The 18,917-nt window shown below is 46.5% G+C and overlaps 2 protein-coding genes across 2 annotated transcripts in view; one reads left to right on the forward strand and one right to left on the reverse strand.

The window, feature by feature from the left end:
* Nucleotides 1-981: 981 nt before the first annotated feature.
* On the reverse strand, nucleotides 982-11,729 carry RIBC2 (RIB43A domain with coiled-coils 2). Its single transcript, XM_032646338.1, has 7 exons — nucleotides 11,428-11,729; nucleotides 10,546-10,627; nucleotides 7,362-7,697; nucleotides 6,252-6,370; nucleotides 4,712-4,939; nucleotides 2,321-2,487; nucleotides 982-1,165 (listed from the first exon to the last, which is right to left on the reverse strand). The coding sequence occupies exons 1-7, from the start codon at nucleotides 11,539-11,541 to the stop codon at nucleotides 1,087-1,089; spliced, it is 1,125 nt and encodes a 374-aa protein (XP_032502229.1). The 5' UTR covers nucleotides 11,542-11,729; the 3' UTR covers nucleotides 982-1,086.
* Nucleotides 11,730-11,845: 116 nt separating this feature from the next.
* SMC1B (structural maintenance of chromosomes 1B) overlaps nucleotides 11,846-18,917 on the forward strand; it is an 87,082-nt gene continuing 80,010 nt past the window's right edge. The window contains exon 1 of the mRNA XM_032645349.1: nucleotides 11,846-11,992. Within this exon, the coding sequence (XP_032501240.1) occupies nucleotides 11,884-11,992 (109 nt within the window). The 5' untranslated portion in view covers nucleotides 11,846-11,883. The remainder of the gene's footprint in view (nucleotides 11,993-18,917) is intronic.

Raw genomic sequence — 18,917 nt, forward strand, 5'->3', positions numbered from 1 at the left:
ATACGCATATGGTCCTGCAAGAAGCCTACACGGAGAAGGTAGAGGTAACTGGTCGGGACCCAGTCATCTGGGCCTGGTAGCTAGTGACCCCGTTACTGCTGGACATACTCTCCCCCTCCCCCTGTGTAAGTTGCCTCCCTTCACCTCCCTACTGGCAAATTCCAAAGCACGGTTCAAGACTCTGCAGACTGCTAGTCGTCCCCAACTCTGTGCTCTTCCATCTTTTATACCATTGCGGAATTACTGCCTGTCTCGTGGTTAGCCAGCAAGGCTCCCCAGCCTCCACCGCAGCGAGGCATGGTCACATGACTAAATTCTGGCCAATAGGGTGTGAGCAGACGTGAAATGTACACTTCCGGATCCACGGCCTTGCTGCTGTGCTGCGTTCACCCACCCGCTTCCTTCCCGTTTTCTCCTGCCTGCTGGCCTGAATGTGATAGGTTGGTGGGAGCTGGAACAGCATTCTGGGACCACAGGATGGCAGAGCAATGAGGGAGCACTTCAGCTGGGGCTCTGACGAGAGGAGGAAATAAACTTGTGCCTTTTTGGCCACTCGTGTTTTGGGTCGTGTTACCGGGAGCCAGGAGAGAGAAGTGGTTGAGAGCCAGACACCCTGGGTTCAACCCCAGGTCCACCACGTCCCGTCAGCATGACCTTGGGCAAGTCACTTAACGTGTCTATAGCTCAGGCTCTTCACCTGGAGAATGCGAGTAATAAAAATGCCCACCCCGGGCTGCTGTGAGAACCAAATTAGTTAATTCCACAGGAAGCGGTTAAAATGATGCCCTTGAGTATTGGCGATTGCACCAGCTGAACCTAGCGTCTAATACGCGGGCTTCCTTCCTTGTATCTACAGCACCAGAGCTGCTCTAGAAATAGTCTGAGCTGAGTTGAACGGACACTAATGCTCCTCATAGAAATACAGGAAGGGGGTTAATCAAGTTTTGTGTACAGTGGAAAAATTAAGTTCAACAGTACTTATGGACCAAAGAGCGCCTTTTTTTTTTTTTTTTAACACATGGGACTCTTCAAGGTTACTGCCCTTTATAGGTAAACGATTCAGAGGGAAAGAAGGTGCCTTTTTCATTATCGACTTCTTGTATTAAATTGTGCGAAATAATCTTCTGTGAGATGATTTGTACAGATTTCCTTCATATATTTTTTCCTGATAATAAAACAAGGAGAAAAAGAAATCAGCAAATGCCTGACTTCCTAAACATTCTACTGTTTAACTGGTGTGTTAACCCCAGGATACAGAGTGCATTCCAGCCCTACGAGCTAAAGGGGAAGGAAGGGGGCATCGCATCACCGCTGATTAGTTTAGCGACCTGCGCACGTGAAATGTGGGGATATCTTAGAATTCCATGATTGTTAAGACATTTGCTCATCCCATTTGATTTCTGTGAGATTCTCTCTTAATTCTCCTTATTTAGGCCCCCAATGATGGACCCACTGATAAACAGACATTGGAAAAAATACTGGTGGATCCCCTTCGAGTTCAAGCCAGAGCTTGATGAATAGATAGATAAATAAGTAAATAAATAATGGGTTGGGGTTTTTTTAGTGACAAATTCACCTACTGATCTGCATTTGACATTTTCTGTAGCTGGAACTCTGAACTACTCCTGGGGCCTTTCTGAAATGAAGAAGAGGCTCCAGACTTGTTCTGGGCAGCCCAGGAGCCCCTTCCTCTCCCCGGAGAGCCCTCCCTGCAGTGGGCAGCTGGCACTGTCCTCCCCCACGTCTGAGCCAAGCAGCCTCCTCCCAGAAGCCCACCCGGTGCCCTCCCCTGGGACTCCTGGTGCCCTCCGTGTACTCCATCACCAGCACCCGTGTCCGAGCCTGCTGGGGTCCGCCAGTGCCCAGGTGAGGACCGTCCAAGGAGGGGTGTTTACAGGTTGAGGGCACAAAGGAATCTCAATCCCTGGTCTGCGCGGGGACCAATGGTTTCCTCACACTTAATTTCTGGCTTCTTAGCTCTGAGTCCTTCTTCCCCTTCTCTTTACCAGGAGGCTATGCTATAGCCCCAACCACTGCTGCTACAGGGCCTCTGGTGAAATACACCCCAAGGGTCCCGAGCCCTTGGGTGGGAAGGATTCAGGGAGGGTGAGCCAGGGGTCCAGGAAAGGACGGTGCCTGCTCTATGGGCCCTGCACGGCCAGCGCCTACCCCCACTTTCCCTGAGCCTGATTCCCTCGATGATGCCCCCAATTCCCACCCGCCCCCCTTGACCCTAACCTGATCCCAGGCCCCTCTGCCTGCCCTCCCCACCCGTACCCCCATCTCCCCGCTCCCGCCCAGGCCCCCGCCGGGCACTGACTGCGAAAGCTGCTCCTTGGCCAGGCTGAGGTGGTTGCGGTCCAGGGCTCTGCGCAGGTCACGCTGTTGGCACTGCTGCTGTCGCTCAAGAAGCAAGGCGGCGCGAGCCCGCTGGACCCTCTGCCGGTCCCAATCCATGTCTCGCTGGCGCTCTTCTTCCTGGAGCCTCTGGAGAGAGGAGAGGTGACTCACCACCGCCTGTCCCCAGCAGAAGAGCCCCAGGGGGTTGTCTCGAGGAGCCGGCCTTTCATTTTACAGATGGAGAAACTGAGGCCCAGAAGGGGGCAGGTAGGTGAGCAACGTCATGCCGGAAATCAGAGGAGACCCCCCCCACCTGTCATCATGCTGGTGGCCCAGCTGAGTCCCCCTCTTGGGAGGCCTTGGCTGGTCCTCTGAGCCTGAAGGGACAGCAGAGTCTCGGTTCCAACAGTGGTTCCCAGCCCAGGGCTCTATAAGCAGGGCCCACGGGTGTCAGCTCCTCTGCATCTGGGATGCTACCAGTGGGCAGTGGCACCACCTGGTTGGACACTGGGGTCCTCTGGTCGCTTCTAGAAGGTGCTGATGCCACAGCCCCACCCCGGGACCATGGCTCAGGATCTTGGGGGTGAATTTCTCTGTGCCCTTTAAAGCAGAGTGCCTTGAAAGTATCGTCTGCACTTGCTGTCTCCTGGCCCTCCTGCCTGTTCTCTCTCCAGCCCATTAGACAGGCTGCCACCCCTCCACCAAAGAGGTGACTGCCCAGTGCTGGCTCCTGCATCCAGTCGGCAGCCCAGCAGTGGCGTTTGACCCAGGGGTTCCCACGCTCCCTCTGAATTCACCACTGCTTGCATCCCTCCTACCTCTCTGGCTACTCCTTTTCAGGCCGCTTTGCTCTTTATAAATGATGGGGGTGGGAGGGGAGGGTCCCTCTGTCTACACTCACTCCCTTTGTGATCTCCAGGTTCGCTGCTTGAAATACTCTCAGTGCAGTGATGACTTCCTGTTTATGTCTCCAGCCCAGATCTCATTCTGAGCCCCAGACTCTACATCCAGCTGCCTGCTGGACTTTACTTGGAAGTTGTGTCAGAAAATATAACTTGTCCACCAGTAGCCGTTTTTCCTTCTTTCTTAATAAAAGAATCACCAGCATTTCACTGCCTGGAATAAATACTACATTTCTTCTTTATAGTTTGGGGCAATCTAGTGACTGAATTGTCCAACGAAATGTAACTGGAAATGTCTTATGAAACGTCTAGGAAGTGTCCTTAGCGTTCTTACCCCTTCCTTCTTCCTGCCAGCTGGAATATGCATATGATGACTGGAGCTCAAGCAGCCATCTTGCACTAAGAGGTGGGAACCAGGTGATGAGGATGGCAGAACTTTAGTCAATGGTCGTGGAGCTGCCATACCAGCCCTGGGCTGTTTTCTTAAGGATTTAGTCTACATGCAAGAGATAAAGTTCTATTTTCTTTAAGATGGTGTTATTTGGGATTTTCAGCTGAATCCTAGCAGACATAGATATCTAAAGAACATGGCACACAACATATCCAAAATTGCACTTGTGATTTCCATTCTCCCATGAACTTCCCTCCTGGACTTGTTTCTCCCTCCATCTTCCCATCTCTGTAAGTGCCAACTCCTTCCTTCTCATTGCTCAGGCCAGGATGCCTGGAGTAATCCTTAACTCCTCTGTTTCTCATATGCCATGCCAAACCCTTCAGCCAATTCTGTTGGCTCTAACTTCCAAATACATCCAGAATCCGACCACTTCTCAGGACCACTGCTGCCAGCGCCCTGGCCTCAGCCAGCACCATCTCTGACCTCGACCATCAGCCTCCCCAGTGATCTCTCTCCTTCCCGCCTTATCCCCCTAAGTCCAACCTCAATACAGCAGCGGGAGGGATCCTGTTAACTGTGAGAACCTGTCTCTCCTCTGTTCAGAACCCGCCTGAGCTCCCCATTTCGGTCACAAAAAAGGTAAAGTCTTCCCCAGTGGCCTGCCAGGCCCTCAACCCTCTGCCTTTTGGACCTCATCCCACCCTCTCCCCTCCCTCCACTCCAGCCACCAGACGCCTCCTTCTCTGAACAGGTCAAGAGGGCCCTTCCTCAAGGCCTTTGCCCTTGCTCTTCACCCCACCTGATCGTCCTTTCCGCAGACACGTGCAAGCCTCCCTTCACACCTTCAGCCCTTTGTTCCAGAGCCACTGGTCCCCTGATGACCCTCCTCACGCCCAGCAATCTCAGCCCCTTCCCCAGCCTCCTGCCCTCCCTAGCACTTGTCCTCCTCTCACTAGAACACAGACTCCTTGAGGGAAGCTTCCAGGGCCGAGCGTGACAGTGGCTATAACTAGATGCTTGAGGAAGGTGGCAGGGAGCACAGGGCCCCATCTGAGGTCTTGTGGGGGACAGGCACCAGCTTCTCCTGGACTTGCTGTTTCTGAACCAGGCGGATGTGCTCCAGCTGCTCCCGGCTCATGCCCTTCCAGCGGTCGGGGACCACGCGATGGGGCCCGAAGGAGCTGGCTGCCTGCTGGGGGTTCTCCGAGAGCAGGTCCCCATGCAGCAGGTTGGAGATCTCGGCCAGGTTGTCCTCTTGGTCTTGTTTTTTCTCTTGAATTTTCTTTTCCGCTGACTCCAAGGCCTGCTCAGGGCAAGATATTAAGGGAGATGCTCTGAGTGACCCCGGTGGGACCGAGGCACAGGCTGACAAGTCTCACTTGGGGCCCTTGAAGGAAGAATGTGCTCAAGGGTACCGGGGATGGGGGGACTTGTCAGGCATGGATGTGGGGAGGCCCTCAGACCCCCAGCTGCCTGGGAGATGCTGGGTGAGTGGACTGGGCTCAGGGAATCACTACCTGTTGGTCGTGTGCATAACTGCTGCGCGTCTTTGTCTGCAGTGATTTGCCAAAGCAGGGAGCTGCCTCCCCCTGTTAGGCTGCCATCTCCCCTGGGCTTGGCCTCACCCACCCCAGGACAGGGCTGTGTGCCCCTCCGTGTGGTCCTGGTCACCCTTGGACGGCAGCGGGCCACAAAGAACAGCCAACCAAGTGATGCACAGCAGTGGTGATTTCTAAAAGGTGCTCCCACTACCCGCAACCTCAGCCCCAGGGACAAATAAATTCCTGGCCAAATCCCTATTCACATGAGGATGATGGGTGGAGGGAATGGGCCCTGGCTGTGTGATCTGGAGCAAGTCACCTCCCCTCTCTGGGCTGCAGTTATTTCTCTGTAAAGTCAAGAGACGGATTAAGAGACATTTGTCAGTGTTACCAGTTCTCTTTAGTAATGAATGGACAGGGCACCACTGTGCCACCAGGGAAGTACCTCTTTTTGAGGTGCCCACACACAGCAGGTGCTCTCAAGGAGGCCAGCTGAACTATGTTACGTAAGCCCACGCCTTGCAGCTGGACAGGCTGGGATTTGAATACTGGACTTGCGGTATTTGGAAGTCCAGTATTTGAATCTGCCAAAGCAACTCAGATTAGTACGTAGGCATCCCAAAGAAGGTCAGTTCCCCACTCTGAGCCCGTTTCTTTATCGATTAAATTGGGTTAATCACGCCCCTCTGAAAGGGCTGTTGAACGCGGTGACTAATAAGAGCAACCGATTGTTGCAGGGATTAAAAAGAATTGCCGGGCTTCCCTGGTGGCGCAGCGGTTGAGAGTCCGCCTGCCGATGCAGGGGACGCGGGTTCGTGCCCCGGTCCGGGAAGATCCCACGTGCCCCGGAGCGGCTGGGCCCGTGAGCCATGGCCGCTGAGCCTGCGCGTCCGGAGCCTGTGAGCCTGTGCTCCGCGATGGGAGAGACCACAACAGTGAGAGGCCCCCGCGTACCAAAAAAAAAAAAAAAAAAAAAAAAGAATTGCTATCATTGATGAGTCAAGGAGGCTGGGGCACGCCGGGGAGGTGGCTGTGTGTTTGTCTTCCCCTCCAGACAGAGCCTGGGGTATACACCTGGTTCTTGTTGAATTCTTTCACAGCTGTACAAGCCGCCTTTCTGGTGGTGCTTTCCAGATTCTGTAAATGCTTGGCTGTTTCGTCAAACTGCAGCCTTGTCTGCAGGTAGAGATCCTCTGAAAGGAAGCAAAATGCAATCAAACCTTGCATGCCTGCCCGGAGATCCTTCTGAGATGTGCAGAGCACCCTGCAGAGTAACTGTTTCTCATCACGGCCCCATCCAAAGAAAGGGGGTGTATCGGAAGGCTGTGGGAGATTGACATGAGTCAATTCAAGTAAAGCTCTTAGATGGGTGCCTGGCAGTGTTAGCAATCACCACTGTGGCCTGGTAATGTCTGCCGTGGAACCAGGGGAGAGGGGTTTAGAGGGCAGCATCGCAGGAGGTAAGGTCAGACTTGTTGATCCTTGAAATAAATTTGGTTTTTATTGAGTAAAATGAGAAGGTATCGGTTTTGAGCAAAGGATCCAGCTTAACTTTTAATGGGATCATTCTGGCTGCTGGGTTGAGAAAAGACTATAGAGAGACTAGGGCAGAAGCAGGGAGACCAGTTAGAGGTTATTGCAATGATCCAGTTGGGAGATGCTGACTGCTTAGTCCAGAGTGGTAGTGGAGGACATGGTGAAGGTGGTTGGAATTTGGGATGACTTGCTGCTGGACTGCGTGTGGCATTTGAGGGGAAGGAAGGAGTCAAGATGACTTGGGTTTGGGCCTGGGCAACTAGAGGAACAGAGCTCCCATTGATGGAGGTGGACCGCCAGGTTCAGGGGATGATCAGAGTTTCTTACTGGACACGAACTGATATAGGCTGGACCTATGTCCTGCCCACACACTGAGGGCCGGGAGCGATGCTGAGTTACCCTGGACTCCAGCATCCCACTGGGGCCCGGACAGAGCACAAGCTCAGAAGGTGTTTCCTGCGTGATGAGCACATGGCTGAAGATGCTTAAGTCCTGGAACCCGGGTTCTCATGTTTCTTTCTTTGGCCACGTGGCCAAAGTAACACATTAGTGAGACTTAAAAGACAAAATGAAACAAGAAAAAAAAAGGGGGGGGATTGTTTTGTTGAAGAAAGTATTGAGACCCATTTGTCTTTTTTGTTCCATTACCTGCGCATTTTTGGTTGGCGCGGGCCATCTTCCATTCCCTTTGCTGTTGCAAGGACCAGTCCCTGTTTTGTTCCTCTTGGAATTTCTTCCTCTGATAGAAGTTTAAATCCTCTCCCATGAATTTCTGCATTCCTGATACTGCATCATTATCTGACTGCCGGGCTGGAAGATCTTTCTTAAGGGCTAGGGGGTCGGAGAGGTCAAATTCACGGCGACTTTCTGGCTTCTGAAAGCTCTGTTGGAAATCATTGATAGCTTTACAGAGATTTTTCCTATCTCTCCTTTCCCGGTCTTCTGATATGCATGCGATCTTGTCATTTTGCCTCATTTCAGCAGCTAGAAGAGATACAGCATATCCATCAGCTTAAGATTCAGAGGAAAGACATAAATTTGAATCTGAGGCAGGAGATAGATGGGTCCCAAGCTAGGCCTTTACAGCTGGCCTCCCGTGTACATTTCGTGGAGCAGGAAAAAGTGGGCTTTGGGCCAGACACTGACAACTGGTCTTCTGTTTGCATTAGAACATAGATGGGCTCCAGGTTAGACATTTAAAATCAGCCTCCTGTTTGCTCTCCGAAATGGAAGTAACAACAGAAACGAGGTAAATAGCCAGGCTTTGTCTCCTGAGGACGCCCGAAGATAACAGTCGTGGCAGGAACAGAGAGGGGCTAACCCTTGTTTGGGTAAAGTATCAAAAGGTCACATATTTCCCATCCTTGGGGCAAGGGAGACATTGCACATGCGCAGAAAGGCTCCTTGGGGGTCAAAAAAGGAGGGGGCACCACTCCATAACAGATGATGCTAAGGCCGACCCATAGGCCTCTGGGCTGAAATACCATCTTGCAAAAAAATTTGCACACGCATGCTGGAGAGGGTCCTAGGGCAGGTCACGTGTGGAAAAAGAAGCCAGATGATTGGCCAAAGGTAAACAGACCCGGAAGAACCGCCCTATATGAATGACGTCACCACCTCTTTACTGGGCCCCTCCTCATTAGGGGGGACACCCACACCCTTTCTCTCCCCATGTGCCTCTCTGCCCTGCTTCCGTCTTAACTAAGCAAACTGTTTCTCTGTGTGCTCTCCCACTTGTTGTGCTGTGTCTCTAATAATAAACTTTGTACCTGTTTTTACAGTTTTTGCCTCCGTGAGAAATGCATTTTTCACTGGGGGCAAGAGCCAGGGGGTGTGGTGACTAGGATTCCTGCTTTTCATCCAAGCTCCCCAGGTTCAATTCCAGGGCAGGGAATTAAGATCTTCCTTCACGCCACCACTCACTGCTGCCTCTCCAAGATCAAATCCACTTAAAAAATGATTTTTAGTGATTCTAAAAGTAATCCAACCTTCCAAAAACTTAACACAACCATTAAAGGATTAGTTTTCTGAATATTTAAAAAGCACCTACAAATCAACTTAAAAAAAAAAACAATAAACAGCCTAACCAAAAAGGGGGCCAAGGAGAGGAAAAGGCAAATCAATATAAAGAAACCTGAATGGTCAATAAACTTGTGAAAAGATCATCAGCCTTACAAGATGGGAAACATCCAATGAATTGGAGAAACATTTCAAATGCAAATAATAGCAGGTATTAGTAAGGATGTGGGGAAACAAAGATTTCTCGTTTACTGCTTGTGGGAGTGTAACTTGGTACACTTTTATAACTTTGGAAAGCAATTTGCCAACATCCGTAAAACTGAAAACATACATATACTATGACCTATCAATTCCATTTCTAGGTACACCAGGGACATGAACATTGGGACGTAATGCAGGACAGTCATTAAAAAACTGGAAAAAATCTAAATCAGCCACCAGTAGAGGAATAAAGAAATTGTGGTTAAAATTCATATGACAAAATATCATAAAGCAATTAAAATGAATATTCTGTATGTAGAGCACCTATAAATTCCAAAAATAGACTGTTGAATTTTTTAAATGTTGCAAAAGGATACATTCAATATAACATCATTTATGTAAAATTTTAAAACACACACACGAATTTTATATTGTCATGGATGTACATACCTAAATAGTACAAGTACAGAAACATGCATGGAATGATCACACCTCTGAGAAGGGAAGAAGAGGAAAATGGTAAGGTGGGGGAGAGCTTTAGCTATGTCTGTATAACATTTAATTTTCAAAAAGCATGCTTAAGATATCTAAAGCCAGTTTGGCAAAATGTTCATATCTTGTCTGGTGGTGGGTATGTATATGTCTGTCACGTCATTTTTGTACGTTTGAATTACTTTTTTAAACAAAAAATTTATTGAAGTATAGTTGACTTACAATGTTGTGTTAGCCTCTGCTATATAGCAAAGTGATTCAGTTATACATACATATATTCTTTTTCATATTCTTTTCCATTATGATTTATCACAGGTTTGAATTACTTTAAGCTAGAATTTTAAAAGGTAAAAGATTTAGAAAATATGAAACAGTATAAAGAAGAAAATCAATTTCACTCATCATGCCATCACTCCAACTTTACCACTGCTGACATTTTGGTATATTTCCTTTCTGTCTTTTTCTAAGCATATTTTTATGTATTTTAAAAGATATATTTATATATGTATTTAAACTTAATTGATAACCCACTGTATATACAATTTTGTACCCTGCATTTTTCTATTTAAAAAATCTTTACAGTGCTTTAAAAGAAATTGCTAGACATGATGGGGGAAAAGGAATACTATTTGAGTATTTGATCTAAGAGCTGGAACACTATTATTTGAACCATATCTGGCTCTGAGTCAGCTCGGGGGTATGAGCTCAGGAGTGTGTGTTGTCTACTGTAAACAGCTGTCCCCGGTAGAAGGTCTTGAACTTTTTGGCAGAAAATTGTGTGTTTAAAGTTTTTCATACCCAGTTTTTTAAGAAAACAGAGAAAAAACATACATTTATCCTCACAATATATTTCCTACAGCTCACATAGAATTCAATAGCTGTTTTTCTTTTAAGTGAGGAAGCATCAGTGCATTAAGTTAATGGAGCACAAGAAATTGTGAAGTTTTAAAAGGAGGAAAAAATAAATAAATAAATAAAAAATAAAAAAAATAATAAAAAAAAATAAAAAAAGGAGGAAAAGCATGAAAATTGCAAGTTTTTACATATGTGAGGAAATGTGAACTGAGGTCGAAAGGCACACAGCCCTGAACCGCTAGATGGCCATTCAGGGAATGCTCACCAAAGGTTTCCTGTCTAGCTTTTTCAGTTGCTTCTTTTATCTTCTGGTCACAAACCTGAACATCCCAGGCTTCTGTGTCTCCCTGGGAAAGGAAAACAAAGGGAATTAGAGCCAGATAATTTGATTCAGTTGATAACAATCCTACTGTAAGCCGAATCTTGTCATACCCAGATGCTTTTGCTTATAGCTGGTTCTTCAGCCTGTCTTAAATTTCCCTAGAGCTTCCTTCTCCCCTTCTCAGTCAATAGATCCTCATCCTCAGAATACTGCTTAGGCATCACCTCCTCTGGGGAGTCCTCTCTGATTTCCTCTCCCAGCCCCAGTTGGTGCTCCCTGGCAGCCTTTGCTCGCCTCCCTCACAGCACTGACTCCACTGCATTATAATGTGACCATTTTAATGCCTGCCTCCTCCACTCTGGGCTATGAACTCTGCAAGATCAAGTATTGCCTTGCTCCTCATCTCCTGGGTCCAGCTCAGGCTTGCCACAAAATAGGAACTCCACTGGCATTTGTCAAATGAACGGACTGGAGGGAATTCCTGGCAATGTAGAAAATCCGGCTCAGAGAGAGGGGAATCACGTTCCAGTCTCTGGCCATTAACTCCAGGCAAGCTCTCTCCCCACTGCAGGACTCAATTTGCCTGTCTGGCAAGGGGCAGGGGGCATTATCTGGTCTGTTAAGGTCTCTCCCATCCTCAGCAAAGTCAATACATGCAACAAATCTTCCCGGCAAAGCCTGGAGCCGTCTGCAGCTGTGCCTAGATCAAAAGTTTCATTCCAAGGGTTCATCACATCTTGTTTCCCGCCGCCCGCCTCGCTCGCCCCCAGCCGCTCCTCCACATTCCCTCCTGGCCCCTTTCCCTTCCGGGCCGGAGGGTCTCACCCCGATGATCCTGTTCCTGGCATTGAAGATCCGTTTCTGCCTGCGCAGCTCCGCATATCTCCTTTTGGCCAGGCCGAAGTCCTCCTCCAGGTCCTTGAGCTGCGCTACCTCCATGACTGCGAATCGCCAAGAAATTCTAAGAGGTTTTTAAAACATGTGAGATTAAAAGAAAACACAACAAACATAAAACAAGCTCAAGCCAAGCGAGGCTGGCTCCCTAGGAGGTTGGGCTGGTGGGATCTGAGCCTGCTCCAGAAGTTCTCAGTCTGGCCTTCTCCCACCGCGCCAGAGGCGAGGAGACCCAGTTTCCTCGGAAACATAAACAACTCCGGTTGCTAAGAAACAGCGCAGGGCTCGCTCGTGTTCTCGCTTTCCTCTCGCGAGACGGCGCAAGGCCCTTCCCGCGCTTTTCTGGTCGGCGTGTGAGGACGCGGCAGAGGCGCGGAGGGCGCAGCCATGGGCCATTTGGAGCTGCTGCTTGTGGAGAACTTTAAGTCGTGGCGGGGCCGCCAGGTCATAGGCCCCTTCAGGAGGTTCACCTGCATCATTGGCCCCAACGGCTCCGGTAACTTGGGACCTAGAACGACCCCGCCTGCTGCGGTCGTCCGGGCCTCTTCCCGCCTGAGGGGACGTGAGGGTGGCCTCGCGGCCTGGACTCGGGCTCGACCCTCGCTGTCCACCCCGGGGACGGGGGATGGGGTGGGAGGCGACCCTCAGACTCCGCCCAGGGCGGGTTGGAGGTGGCAGGGAGTTGCTTGCCGTCCACCCTAGGTTGACACTAGCCCTCGGCCCCGGACCCCCGGCCCTCCGACAACACCCCCAGGGGCCTGAGCCTCGCCCTCAGCCGCGGACCCCCGGCCCTCCGACAACACCCCAGGGGCCTGAGCCTTGCCCTCGGCCCCGGACCCCCGGCCCTCCGACAACACCGCAGGCCAGACCCCCGCCCTACCCCCTACCCGAGAGGTTCCACCCTGGACCCTCCTCTCCTACCCCCGCCCTGCCCCGCCCCCGTGGGCTTCTTCGGCCCTCAGCTTTGGTCACCTCTCCTCTCCATCCCCTTCCCTTTCTCATCCAAAAAGATTAAGTGGGAGCGAGATCGGGAGGAAGTCATTGGTTCCAAGGAGCCCGAATAACCATTTGGATCCAAGGAAGCTTCGCAGGAATATTGTGAAAATGGCCGCGTTTGTTGAGCTTATTCCTGAGTTCCTGGCCCCGCTCTTTTTTTTTTAATCCTCACAAATGGCTATGATCCCCATTTTACAGTGGAGAAAACTGAGGTTCAGAGGAGCCAGATGAGTTTCCAGGGTTGCCCAGTAAGTGGCAGAGTCTGAACTGGAGTTGGGGCCTGGCCAGGCTCCCTTTGGCTCCATGATGGGAAACTGGGGTCATGAGCAGGGCAGGTGGAGTAGGGCCTGAAAGGATAGTGACCTTGAGAGCCTTCTGAAATCTGGAGTCTCCAGTTTGGCTCTGGAGGAAAGGAAAGCCCAGCTTTCCTTTCTTAGCCTCAGTAAATCAATTTATTTGACAGACACGAATAGGACCCTTGAATGTGTGCTTTCCCCGCACACCAAATCTGGAATATAATTACTGTGTAACTATCGTGAAATTTCTGTCGCCTTATAAAAACAGCTGCTGTTGAAGGTTTTCTTTTGCACTTAGTATATGCGAAAGAATACCTGAGCTTAGATGCATTCACATATTTGAAGATTTCCTTGCCTCTTCTGTGTAATATATTTCCTCATTTTCACTTTATTCTGTTATCAGAAAACACTGAAAAAATAATTACTGGAATCACTCCTGCACCGTTACCCTAACTAATCTTCTCCACTCTTTTATTGGGAAGTTGCTGAGCCCACCACCAGGGGATTTTCACCTTTTAACCGGTGATTACGTGAAGGGTTGCTCAGTTACATTTTGCAACTCCGAACAGTGCGGTACTTGGAATGAGTATCTACGCAGACTCTTGAACATCGTTTAGTCCACTTGAACTACATGCCCGTCACCATTCAAGATCCTGTGAAAATGGTGCTTTGAACTTGTTTAACCTAGTGCCAAACGAGTTTCAAAATAATATTATTTCTTTCCCTAATTTAAAAATACTTTTTGTGATTAACAACATATCTTAACGTGATTGTGAAAATGCCTTTACAAATCCTCTTGCTCTCCCTAGATCCACATGCCCTGGAAGCTCAACTCCCCTCTAGAGAATCACTGGTATCCTGGAGACTATGCTTAGAACCGGGTAAAGCCAGTGTGGATCATTTCAGCAGTGTCTTCAGTACCATCTGTCCACAACAGAAATTTCTGGTTTACTTATTTTTCAATTTTGCCTAAAGTGTTAACATTCTTTTTGCTATATGAAGGCCCAAACTCAGTATAGTACTTTGCCATGACCGATTTAATGGATGATATTCTATTTGTGTGTTCATTTGAGCACTTGTTGGTAGATCATCATTGTTTTAAAATCTTACAGAATTACTGGCACATTCAGATAGAATTTGTTAAACCAATTGGTAATTTCCCATCATGCTCATTTCCTGTTATACTTTAATTTAGTTAGTCATACTTTTTGTAATAATTTTCTATTGTCACCACCTGCCAAAACTTGACATGTTCTCATTTGTTTGTTTTTATCTATTTATTTTTTAATTTTTTTACTTTTTCAATTTTTTGGCCATGCCACATGGCACGTGGGATCTCAGTTTCCCAACCAGGGATCAAACCCACACCCCCTGCATTGGAAGCATGGAGTCTTAACCACTGAACCACCAGGGAAGTCCCTTATTTGTTGTCAATAAAATCTAATTTGGGGCTTTTTATGGGTAGCAGAAATTTTTCATTTTAAATTTTAACATTCGTGTTTTCCACTCAGATGCAGCAAATAAATGGTTGTTGCCTATATATAATGTTAGGAGCAAAAGAAGGTGTGTAGATTAAGACAGCTCCTGCTCTGAAGGTATAGGGAGTATAAGAAAATGACACACTAATTGAAATAGAAAGCCAGATAACACTGCTTATGAAACTTTAAACAAGAAAAATACAACATCTGATTTGGGGAGTTTTGAGCACGAAGAGGTGAAGATTAGGAAGGGTTTTCTAGAGGAGTTGGCATTTGACCTGGGCTCAAAGCATAAAGAGTATTTTTCCAGGGGTTTGTGAAAGTCTATTTGTGGGGCAGGTAATAGTCCAAATTGGCCAGAATATAGTGCATATTTAGGGAAGTTGTGGGATATAATGGAATTCTGTTGGATAAGTCCTTGCCAGAGTGAAGAGTTTATATTTAACTTTCTGGAAAAAAGTTAGACTTTGAAGGATTTTTATCAGTGAACTACCACAAGGGTGCCTGAGTCTATATCTAAGGCCGTCCTCTCCACTTGTGCTTTGGATCCTGTCCCCTCCTCAGTTCTTTGCTTTTGTAATTATTATCTTTCTCTCTTGAATTGTATCTTTCTCCCTTATTGGATAATTTTCATTGGCATAAATACACACATGCCTTATGAACACTCTCAGGACATCGAGGATCAGTTGATGTGTGAAAAGCAAGTATAGTACAATGTTAATTATGGAATTTAGTGGTAAATATATGGATTTTTACTATGAAATTCTTTCAACTTTCTTGTATGTTTGAAAATTTTATGATGAAATGCTTCGGGGGAAATCGCTTGAACCTCACTGTCTCCTTAGGCTATTGCCCCATTTTTTTTTTTTATCAGTGCAGCAAAACTCTGAAACCATTGTCTGTAGTTCCATTCTCTTCTCAGCCGCCTTGATTCAGTTCTCAGCCTCAAAGTCTACTGAAATGACACTTATCTAGGTCACTGTTGAGCTATATCTTATAAAAGTCAGCGGTTAGTTCCCTGTCCTCATTCTGTTTGACATTTCAGCAGTATTTCATTCATTTAAAAGTAATTGCCTACTGTGTGTCATGCACTGTTCTAGGTTGTTGGGGATTCATCAGTGAACATGATATAAAAATTCCTGCCTGTATAGAACTGACATTCAAGTGCAGAGAAACAGACAAACTAAATATGAAAAGTATATAGAATATTAAAGTGTTAAGGGATTTTGGGGGGATTTTTTGTTTATTTTTTATAAATTTATTTATTTTTGGCTGCGTTGGGTCTTCGTTGCTGTGTGCGGGCTTTTCTCTAGTTGCGGCGAGCGGGGGCTGCTCTTCGTTGCAGTGCTCAGGCTTCTGACTGCGGTGGCTTCTCTTGTTGCGAAGCATGGGCTCTAGGCGCACGGGATTCAGTAGTTGCAGCCCGTGGGCTCAGTAGTTGTGGCTCCCGGGCTCTAGAGCACAGACTCAGTAGCTGTGGCGCATGGGCTTAGTTGCTCCGCGGCATGTGGGATCTTCCCGGCCCAGGGCTCAAACCCGTGTCCCCTGCGTTGGCAGGCGGATTCTTAATTAAACACTGCGCCATCACAGAAACCCCTAAAGTGTTAAGTTTTAAAGAGAAACAAGGGAGGGGAATAGTAAATGCTGGGGGTGTTTTAAAAGAGGTTGGTCATGGGAAGGCCTTGCTGTCAAGGAAGCAAGGTAGACCACATTTCATCTCTCCCTCCTTTCCCCAGGTGGTCTTATCCAGTCCCATCCTTAAGCTACTGACTTTCCAAATTATATTTCCAGCCTATAGTATTTAGCATTTAGTTTCCTATTTCTAGTAGCCATCTAAAACAATATAATCAGGAAGAGTAGTTAATTTCCTCTCCCCCACCACTACCAAACAACAAACCTGTTCCTTCTTAGGTCTTTACCAGCTCAGTAAAGGGCACAATTTACTCATTTATTCAGACAGAAAGCCAGAGTAATTCTTGATTCCTCCTTTTACCTTCTACACCCCACTTTCCTCGTCCAGTCGCCTATAAATCTTAATGACTCTACCTCTGAAATGCATCCTGAATCCAATTGTTTCTTGCCACTCTTCACTATTACAGTTGAAGCTGCTAGAGCTCTCATTTGGACTATCGCTATAATCTCCTAACAGGTTCTTCTGCTTCCTTTTTTGTCTCTGTGCAGTGCGTTCTCACTGCACTTGGAGTAAAATCCATATTTCTTAGCATGATCCACAAAGCCCTTTATAATCTGACCCCTGTATGTTTCTCTTCTCAAATATTCTCTTCCTCCACATTTACTGTTCTCTGGTCAGAATTGCTTTTTTAGCTTTCCTTACACAGACCAAGCTCATTGCTGTTTCTGGGTTTTAGCATTTTCTTTTTCTGTTCCTTGGACTTAGAATGCCTTTCTCACAGGGTTTCATATGGCTGCTACCTTAATAAATTCTCCATCATCCTTGATAAGTTCTCCCTGTCACAGCCAATACATTACCCATCATTCCAGTCCTGCCTCCTTAATAACCTTGTCCTCTTCCCTCTGTTGCCGCTGCTAACACATTATCTCACACTCATCATTTCTTCCTTGGATTAATGCAGTCACCTTTTAGCTAAGTTCCCAACCTCTGGTCTTACCCTGCTTTAATCCATGTGGCGCACTGCTGCCACAGTAATCTTCATTTGTTCCTTCAAGAAAGAAGATTCATTTTATTTTTTTGAGGAAAAGGCATTTGACAAAATTCAATATCCATTTCCATCAATAGTTTTTTCCAGATGGTGTGATTTTTCAGGTGATTTTTAAAATACTTTTCTGTTTTCCAAAACCCTACATTGAATGGTTTACTGTTCTAATCAGGATAAAAATGTTATTTTAAAAAACCATTTTAGGTAATCCAGAATGGCAGCTGAATTCTTAAAAATAATATTTTATTATTACAAAAGCACTATATATGAATTGTAAAAAAATTAGAAAATAAACGAGTAAAAAAGTAAAAATGTATTCCCACAATCCAGACAGTACTATTGTAATACCTTAGGACATGTCCATGTAGATCTTTTTCCTTGCAAACTTTTTTTTTTAATGAAAATGAGGTTATACAATACATACTGTTGTATAACTCACTCTTTTCAGACAATTATCCTCACCTTTCTTTCTTAGTGCATTTCATCTGATGCCCAGCTCAAATTCACATTTCCTCAGTTTACTCCATAGTGTTCTTTGACCAAACCATTTTCCATCCCAGAATCACATATTGCATCTGATTGTTATATCCCTTAGATCTCTCTTAATTTAGCATAGTTCTTTTTTTAATTTATAACAGATTCATTGAAAAGGTTGAAAACGTTTTTCCATAGAATGTTTAGATGTGTCTGGTTGCTTCCTTATGATGTAGTTTAGTTTGTTCCTCTATCCCCTCTATTTTTTTGAACTGGAAGATGTCTAAAAAGTTGATGGTTCAAAATTAAAGATTTTTGGCTAGACTTCATTTTAGGTGCTATTGTGTACTTCACATTACCTTATATCACATAATATCTGGTGATGCTAAGATTGACCCCTGGATTAGGGTGGTGACAGTGATCTCTCCATTATACAGTTAGCTGTAACCTTTCTAGCCTAGTGTTCTAGTGTTACTTTGGCATTATACAAATATTCTCTATCAACCATTTACCCAAATGGTTTTAATGCCAATTAATAATCTTGCCTGAGCCAGTATTTCATTCAGGTTTGCAAAACCAGGTTTTTCTAATCCTGTCATGCTTTCTACATTCATTGGATGATATTCCCATATTTAAAAAAAAAGTTTTACTTCATTAATTGGGGTTATTTGATTAACGTAAAATGCAGTTTGCACTGTAAAATCAGAATAAATGTGTGCCCCTTTTAGTTGGTATTTTCAAAGAAAAGAGTTTTGGGGTTTTTTTGCGGTATGCGGGCCTCTCACTGTTGTGGCCTCTCCTGTTGCGGGGCACAGGCTCCAGACGCACAGGCTCAGCGGCCACGGCTCACGGGCCCAGCTGCTCTGCGGCATGTGGGATCTTCCCAGACCGGGGCACGAACCCGTGTCCCCTGCATCGGCAGGTGGACTCAACCACTGCGCCACCAGGGAAGCCCAGAAAAGAGTTTTAATAGGGCAAATACTGAAAGTGAGTTTTTCTTTTTTTGTTGTTGGTATCATTATGGACACATGGATTTTGTTTTCACCTTTTATTTGATTTTATTTTTTTTGAATTTTATTTTATTTACTTTTTTATACAGCAGGTTCTTATTAGTCATCAGTTTTATACACATCAGTGTATACATGTCAATCCCAATCGCCCAGTTCATCACACCACCACCACACCCCACCCCTGCCGCTTTACCCCCTTGGTGTCCATACGTTTGTTCTCTACATCTGTGTCTCAATTTCTGCCCTGCAAACCGGTTCATGTGTACCATTTTTCTAGGTTCCACATATATGCGTTAATATACGATATTTGTTTTTCTCTTTCTGACTTACTTCACTTTATGACAGTCTCTAGATCCATCCACGTCTCAACAAGTGACCCAATTTCGTTCCTTTCTATGGGTGAGCAATATTCCATTGTATATATGTACCACAGCTTCTTTATCCATTCGTCTGTCGATGGGCATTTAGGTTGCTTCCATGACCTGGCTA

This window comes from Phocoena sinus, chromosome 10, assembly GCF_008692025.1.
Source record: "Phocoena sinus isolate mPhoSin1 chromosome 10, mPhoSin1.pri, whole genome shotgun sequence".
In the NCBI taxonomy this organism is placed as follows: domain Eukaryota; kingdom Metazoa; phylum Chordata; class Mammalia; order Artiodactyla; family Phocoenidae; genus Phocoena; species Phocoena sinus.